Source organism: Atta cephalotes, assembly GCF_000143395.1.
Source record: "Atta cephalotes unplaced genomic scaffold scaffold00009, whole genome shotgun sequence".
In the NCBI taxonomy this organism is placed as follows: Eukaryota; Metazoa; Arthropoda; class Insecta; order Hymenoptera; family Formicidae; genus Atta; species Atta cephalotes.
Window position 1 is genome coordinate 7,002,302 of NW_012130073.1, and position 8,708 is coordinate 7,011,009.

At 31.0% G+C, this 8,708-nt stretch overlaps 1 protein-coding gene across 1 annotated transcript in view; it reads right to left on the reverse strand.

The window, feature by feature from the left end:
* Positions 1 to 639: 639 nt before the first annotated feature.
* Positions 640 to 8,708, reverse strand: part of LOC105627667 (calcium-activated potassium channel slowpoke) — a 102,607-nt gene continuing 94,538 nt past the window's right edge. Inside the window, exons 16-20 of the mRNA XM_012208945.1 lie at positions 7,232 to 7,294; positions 4,908 to 4,940; positions 4,612 to 4,744; positions 2,595 to 2,654; positions 640 to 1,063 (exon numbers count right to left, since the gene is read on the reverse strand). Of these exons, the coding sequence (XP_012064335.1) occupies positions 640 to 1,063; positions 2,595 to 2,654; positions 4,612 to 4,744; positions 4,908 to 4,940; positions 7,232 to 7,294 (713 nt within the window). The remainder of the gene's footprint in view (positions 1,064 to 2,594; positions 2,655 to 4,611; positions 4,745 to 4,907; positions 4,941 to 7,231; positions 7,295 to 8,708) is intronic.

Consider the following 8,708-nt stretch of genomic DNA (forward strand, 5'->3'; position numbering starts at 1 on the left):
ACACACACACACACAANACACACACACACACACACACACACACACACACACACACACACAATAATATTATATATATCATATTGCATAATATATAATATTATGCATAATATATAATAATATATAATAATATAATAATATATTAAAGTATATAGGATGTCTCAGATTTATCATGTACTTTTTTAAACCAATAGTTTGAATTTCATATCAAAAGATATGAAAAATATACAATTATATTTAAATATATTGTTTTTGTAATTTCTTCTCGAGGTATTAATAAAAAAAATCTATAAAATCTAAAAAGAAATTTTTTTTTAATCAACATACATTATTAGAATAAATTAAAATTAAAGTAATTCAAATTAAATTTTAGAACGAAAAAATTTTCTACTAATTATCTGGTCTTTTTAATTTTTGATTCTATTGTTTAAGTGGGGCTGACGAAAATAATATCTTACACATCACATTTTTTACTATAATAATAATCTTAATTAATAATCTTTAATTACACTCTTGATTAAAAAGATTTATTTCTAAGTTCGTTAAAAAAATTTAGAGCCAGATAGAGAACAAATATTCTATTGTATAAATCCGAGACGTTCTGTACTATACGAAAATATTTACGCAAGATAATGCTACGATTCAATAAAATGAGAACAGCTTCCTCACATTTAGAACCGATATCTTTGGTAGATTTTGCAGCATTTTCCACTCGCGGCGTATATAGTCCACCGATCCAACTATCACTACGTGTTTAAGCTCGTGGTAATGAAAATTGGAAGCTCGTAATGGCATGACAAGATTCCTCAGTCCGATGAGGGGCGAGTCGGGATCGGCAAACAGGCAGACGACAACATGTCCATTAAGAACTGTCATCGCCGCCTGATTACGATCCAATATGCAGTCTTCGAGATTACGGGAGGGACTCCAATGGAACATTCCCGTCGAGTCGTACTTCATCTCGGTCTTCTCGAAATCGAAATCTTTCGCTTGATCGTCAGCGATCCCGACCTGAAGACCGCCGTTGTTGTTAACGTTTGTGCCACCCGAAGCTCTACTCGTTGGCCTGAAAAAAATTGCACGTTACATTAAATAAACGAAGTTATAGATATAACATATCCATCATCAATGGTATTATAGATAGAATAAAGGTAATAATAATAATCTTACACTTATCCGTACAAAATTGTGAAAGGAATCACTCTCAAAATTCTCTTCAAGCTTTTATGAAATTAAAACCGTAAAGCCACACTTTCGCATGCATTTCATTCACATTGCATTATTTTTCATTATCTACTAGCGCTACTAGTGTTGTTACTTTATATCTTAGAGCGAGGATAAATTGAATAAATTATTTGAATGCAAATATTAAAAAAAGATATAGAATTTTTCGGAGTTATTGAGCTTCCGTGTCGCATGCTTTATAATAATTTTTAAATAATAAAGATTTAAGAAATCTTTATAAAATTCGCAATTTTCACAGAATTTGTTAAAAAGTTACAAAGTTTACTGTTCATCTATTTAGATATATGTTGCGCGATTTACATCTCTTGCGCAATTAATTCAACTCCGCGAATGATTCGAATTATTTATTTCTATCAATGTATAATAGATTAACTATAATCTCAGTTCAATTTACTTTTCATCTTTTTTTTTAGAACTAGAAAAAAATAAAGAGTTAGTTGAACCGAAATTAAAATTAAACTATATTGATAGAGAGAAACCGGCATTAAATTAATTTAAAACGTTTCATTAAAATGAAAAATGTCAGTCAATGTAATTCTTTGTCTGAACGCAGTACGCGCAAATTTTTCACGCATTTTGAACAAGACGTATTCTGAACAAAACGGCCATCAAAACTCGTATTTTGATGTATGACACCCACATATTTTTACGAGCGTCGTTAATGTCAGTGGTGCATGTTTTTCAAGATTAAGTATACTCATAAAACTCTATGGACTTTTATACTTTTTGCCGTCGCATCATGTGACATATAACTACGCGCAGTGTGCAATTTTGAAGACGTAATATGAGATGGAAAATTTAACTTGATGGAACATATTTCTCATTTGTGATATTTATGTCTCTATATTAGACTATTTCTAATAATTTATTTCCTCGTCAAATAAGAAATAAAAACATTGATTTAATAATGCGCATCTAATTTGGCGGATTAACGTTTATTGACGATTGAAAAGTGTTGTCAGAAAAAAAGCATCAAATTACCTAGTTAATCCTTCTGATAAATAATAACAAAATAACATTTAATTTAAAAAAATAATAGAGCTGATAAAACACTGAAAATTAATTTTATGTAAAAAAAATTGAACATATCAGAAACATATGAATTACTACGGGCATTAAATTTGATTTTACATTAATAATTAAAACTTATTAAATAGAAATACACATAACGTTCTTAGCACATTCTTTCTCGTAGAAAAAAGATGCATATGGCTTAAATATTCTATTGCGGTTTATATTCAGAGTCGAGCATCACTTGACATGCAGGAAGCATGTTCATTATTATTACACAGCCGTGGGATAAAGCAGTCGCATAATCACGTCACAAGGTAGCGTTAACAACAGAAGCGTACATGAGCTTTTTGACTTCGTAGGCGAGATGGTAGCCAGCGTATGCGGACTCCTCTTGCGATCTGGAATCAGAAGGTTTGCGTAACGTTGGATCTGTTCTCAGATGACTCTCTCTCTCTTTGATTTGGCCCAGTTGATGAAAAAAATATAATGATGAGAATGATTCTTCGGCACTTAAATCAAGACTATTGTCCGATTTTAATGGTGAAAGGAAATATTGCCGCTTACACATCATGTGATCTTGTTTTAATATACAAAGATTTGGACTTGCAAAAGTACGAATTACATGTGTTTGTCGGGAAAAAACGTTAAATGTTCGAGATCTTGGAATAATAATAGAGAGAAATTGCAGAAACTAATCTAGTGAACGTGTAACAGGTTCATCGGAAAATGTCAACGACCACCTGTAGCCTGTTACTCGCACCATCCGGCAACGTAGTACAAGTGGCTGTCGTCCTCGCGCGATTTCTCTTGTGATTTATGCGAACCGTTTGTTGTTCAAGTTTACGGTACCCTTTGTCAACACTTAAGAGAAATGATAAAAAGCACTTATAGCTTTTGTTTCCGATTAATGTACTGATTTTACATCTAATATCCTAGTTAACATCAAATAAACGTAATATAACATCTAAGTTGCAAATTCGCACTCAACAATATAAAATTTATATAAAAATATAACACATAGTGTTACATAACAGTTACATTATTGAGTACAAATTATAATATATATTATGTTATGTTATATTGTTAATTGATATCAACTGGGATACCATTTCATCGCTAGAAGATACAATATGTCCGATCAGGCTAGATGTCCTTTCACAAGAAAAAAATAACACCTTTAGAAATATAACAAAATTAAATATAAACGATCAGGAGTCTATTCGGTTTATATGTCAATGGCGACTCGCGATATACATATAAATATCGAAATTACTCTCTCGATCGTAGATGAGATGATTCTGGATCGCATTGAAGATCTCTACCGAGAATCGGTACGTTAAATCTTGACGGGTTATATGGACGTTCGTACGTTTAACGGTTTTAGGAACATGCTAGAAAAATGCTAATGCGAAGGTCGTTGATACATTAATGTGCAGATCATCCTAGTGCACTCGATCAAAGTAGGACATTGTATATTAATGGATTAATATCGTTTAGCTGAAAAGTATATGCATTTACAAAAAAAAGAACAATATAAAAGGCGCATATTTAAAACTGCACATTTTACTTTGTGACATGTATAATTAGGTTATTCAAAATTCATTGCCAATTTGTTAAGTAGGAAATATTGTGCAACATATTAGGTCTGTTCTTTTTAATTAAAGTTCTTGCACAATTCATTTTTCTTCCTTTTCTCTGCACGTTGGAGAAAAAATGAACCGTGCAAGAAGTTCAACTAAAAAAAACAGGCCTATTATGTATAGAAAAGTTGTCACACAGAACGGCTTGGCAAAATTCTTATTGTCAATTAGAATTCAGTTACAATTTGAATAACCTCTGTACAATACATGTGAAAGAATGTAACTCTAATCGTGCAGCTATGAATAATACATGTAAGCTTGTAAAGTAAAGTGATAAAATATAAATTAATAAATAAATAATTGTTGTACGACAGGATAGAGAGAGATCAGAGCGTACTTCAGGAAGATATTTACGTTCAAGCGACTTACAATCAGAGAAGAAAGCGATTCTCATTGTTTAGAAAATACGTGTCGATATCAAATGTCGAGTGCACTGTAAGTCTCGCCACAAAGTGATATAAAAAAATATATATATTAAAAAATCCGAGCGTTGTTTTTAGAAGATCGCTTCTCGCCTTCTTATGTTAATTCTCAGTAGCGAAATTCGCATGTATTGCCTTGGTTGGGTGCAAAACAGGCGTATTATTAAATATTCTGATAATCAATGATTATGAATGAAATTATAATTTCTTATATACGATGGCGATGTAAGTGATCATGTTTGGATGCAAATATGTCAGGTGATGATGAACTTGTAATGTGCTGTGGATAATACCTCTGATTATACGGCTGATTCGGACTGGATAGACTATCGTTCGTCGCTCGATTTACGTTTGGCTTCACCTTATTGACCTGCTTCGTCGAATTTATCATGGTCATCCCAATGGAGTTCCGATGATTTCTCATGGCTGCAATGTAAAAGGATTATCAATAATATTGATAAAATAATATTGAGTAATAAATAATAAAAAGATATTTCATATTAAAGAGTTTTCAATAATTTTATAACTTTAATTAACAAATTAGTAAATTAAATTAATTGATATTACACATCTCGTAACTAAAACTTACCATTCGGATCGTCTCGTTCACGGCTGATTTCACCTAAAATTGATAGAATAGTATTAATTCTAAATCTGAGCATCCTATTTATTGTCGATAGTGGGCAAAGCAACAATGATTAAGACAATTAAAATGTCACACTGTCGTGACCTAACTCCCCCCATTACAACGTATATTATTTTCGTGATGATGAGTCTACAGCCCCATGCTTACAGGCGCGCATACTTCACCCTATACATGTTTTTTGCATGTGTCACAAGATTAATAATTAATGGCGACGATCGAATGAGAAGAATCTTAATTGCAAAATTTTTAAACTTTTATACATTAAAATTCTTTCCCTAATATATTAAATATCATGTCTCATTACATAATTTTCCTAGGAAATTGATTCTTTTCTATTAATATTCAATTGTGTAATTTTGAAACTAATGCAAAGTATAGTTTTTATACAATTCTAAAATTTGATTATATAATAAATATTAAATATTTTTTTCTAAAAATATATTCTTAAAATGTAAAATCAAAGGCAGGAAGAAAAATTTATTCGCAGATTCATTAAGTAGGAAAAAGCAATATCAGCTTTAAAAATATTGCAAACTATTGCGGCGCTATGAAAATTAACGAGGGACAACATATGGCGCCTGTCGCGGTAGTTTCTTGAACAACCATTTTCTGCAATGATGAAATAAAATTATAAAGTAGATGATGTACACACATATATTCGTCAACAAACATAGATGTTACCAAATTAAAACTTCCATATATTAGAAACCATTAATCTACCGTGCTGTGTATACAACTATAAATCCATCTTCACAAAGTTGAAAGCAACAAGATACTATCGATCGAAAAGCGCGTTTCACAAAGTCAACGACTCAGTCGTGAAACAAACATTCTAAATGTATAAGAGAAAAAATTCTATTTACGATACACAAAGTTTAAGGGGAGAAATTAGTTCAGCAAAAATTACTTGAACTAAAGTAACGTTTCTCAGACTTGTATTAATGTCAAAAATTAATTTGACTTAATAAAGTAACATTTATAATTTATAATCTGAATATTATGTTAAATAAGGTATTTACTCGTATTAAGATGAAAGAGGAGAATTTCGGAGTAAATTTATTGTTTATAATAAACTTGCGTATATTTAATTTATATATAAATTGACGTGAAAGTATGAGAAACATTTGCATAATTAGAAACAATTTACTACTTACGCAGACGAGCACCAATAGATATTCCGAACATTTTAATTACGCGATTTTAATTTATTTCCAACAACTTTGGCATTCTTAATTTATATTCAAAAAAGATACTTTTTTATATCCTCTAAATTTTTGATTCATAAAAGAATTAATTTATAACAAAATTAATGTATAGTATGTTTTGCAATAATAAATTATTAGATCAAAAAACAATTATAAATATTATTTTTCGGAAAATTGCCTATTTATTCGCTTTTTCGTAAAAAACGCTTTTAAAAATGATACGCACGTCTATCGATATGTAACTTTCCTTGAAAAAAAAAAACATGTAGGTCAATAAATAAACATATTTTAGTCATTAACATCTGCGAAATGTATTAAATGCTTTATGAATCTATGATGAAGCAAATGAAGAAATAATATCAAAAATAAATTTTATATGACTATCGAATGCTATTGTAACTATACTAAAATTGTGATTTGTGCAAACTAATTCAATGAATTTCAGTAAATTTAAAAAATCAAATAATTAATTTTATTTTTTATAATTTATAAAAGATAAAATATAGACATAATTTATATGTATAATTTTTATGTAATAAAGATAATTCCAAATGAAATAGTCATTAAAGTAACACGACATAAATTTATAACTTTAAATATATACACTACACTAGAAATAAAATGACGGAAAAGTATGAAACAGGTATTGAATCTATTAAACTTCATGCAACGCTGTCAATAATGGAGAAAGTAGTATATGAAGAGAGAATGTTCATTAACACACATAATCATAATTAGAATAAAAGATTGATATTTCATTATATATCATTTTTTTTCTACTTTCTCCAATATTTCAACAACATAAATTAGCGCGATAAAAGAAAAAATCTTAATCGAACACAACGTATCAAGAACTTATCGCTCAAGCGAGTTTGACGAAGCGTATCAAATGTGGAAGATCGAATTTCCAAGAGATATCGATCAAGAGCAGTGATTCTTTTTAGGATCGTCATAAGTGTTAATTGTCAAGCAACTTCTCGTTAGCATATTCGTGTCGTATTGCCAACCGAAAGGGCAGCTTGCGAGACTGTAGCATGGTTTTTGATTGAGGTGTAACTGTACCTCTTACGTGAACCATCTTGGGCAGTTCTGGCGGAGTGAATGTGGGGGGAGGATGGTGGTCGTCTGTAACAAACCACTACACATGTTAGCTACCCTAACTAATTACCTAAGGCCTAGTTGCTACTCTATCATTGGATAGTACTAAATCGCTATAACTTCTAAAAGCGAAGTTCCGTTTCAGCGTCACGTGACGATAATTAAAAAATTAGAATAATTTTGTTATACTTAGCAAAAAAAAGTTACAAGAACAGTCTTTCCTTACCTTGCGCTAAAAGCTAGGAAATGTAGAAATATAATGAGATACAAAAATATTAAAATTTAATTATTATATAAACCGATGACTAAAATTTTACTTATATAATATAAATGTCAAATAGTATAAATTAAATACTATATATATATATATATGTAATAATTAAATATAGAATATAACGTCGACGATGTTAAGCTGAAACGGCCTTTCATTATTGCGCTAAGAACAAAATATCGTAAAGAAAATAACCATTAAAATTGTGGAGATAAATGTGTAATTCTGAAATTCTAACAGATAAAAATACAGTTCATAACAACATGGACGAGTTAAGGTCAAACGGCTTTTATGAGAATTTTAATATTAAAAACGATTTCTCGACCATATTGCGAGAACGTTATACAACATGATACTAAAATCGATCTACGATAAAAACGTGCACTGTGTCCAAAACATTCCTAATTCATGCTGAAGATGACGCAAGCGGAGAAGTCGCAACCGATATCGAGCAATTTACTAACGTAACAACCTTTATCTATTTCTGAACGTACAAGTTAAAAACGATCTATTGCCTCCGCTTACGTCGTGTTATATCCTGTCCTAAGCATGCTATAATATAGTCTTACAGAGTGAATATTTACTCGGCATTGTTAGTGCGCGCTTTGCATTCTCCGAGAAAGAGAATTCACGTGCAAAACGACAAAGACTTTGCAAAAGCTCAGGAGGGATTGAAAGAGTGCATGAAAGATCATAGAGCTCATCTACTGAAAGCGCAAGGAGAATTCTCTTTTTGGATTTCGACGTGAGCTCGCCATCTGCGGGACGAGACGCGCCGACGATTGCGAACCTATGTTTTGTTTACAATTGACATTATCTCGAAACCGACGCACAGTGTGAGACGAGTGAGAATACTTTGCAATTTATGCGAAATTCCTCTTTACGCACTTACTCGAGCCCCTCGTTGAGCAAAATAATGCTACGTTAATTAGAAATTGTAGACATTTGTCTTTGCTCAGAAAATCAACGTAAGTCCCCTTTGATACATTTCTTCCAAGAAAACGTCCTCATAAATTGTGCAAAGTGTAATTCCCTGTTTTTCCTTTATAAAACGAGATTGCAGAATTCCCAGTTTTCTTAGAAGGATGTAAATAGAAATTAATGAGGAAATGATTAAAATCGTCAAATCGAGTTGCGATGAAATATATGTATTGTGCTTGCATAAGAAAT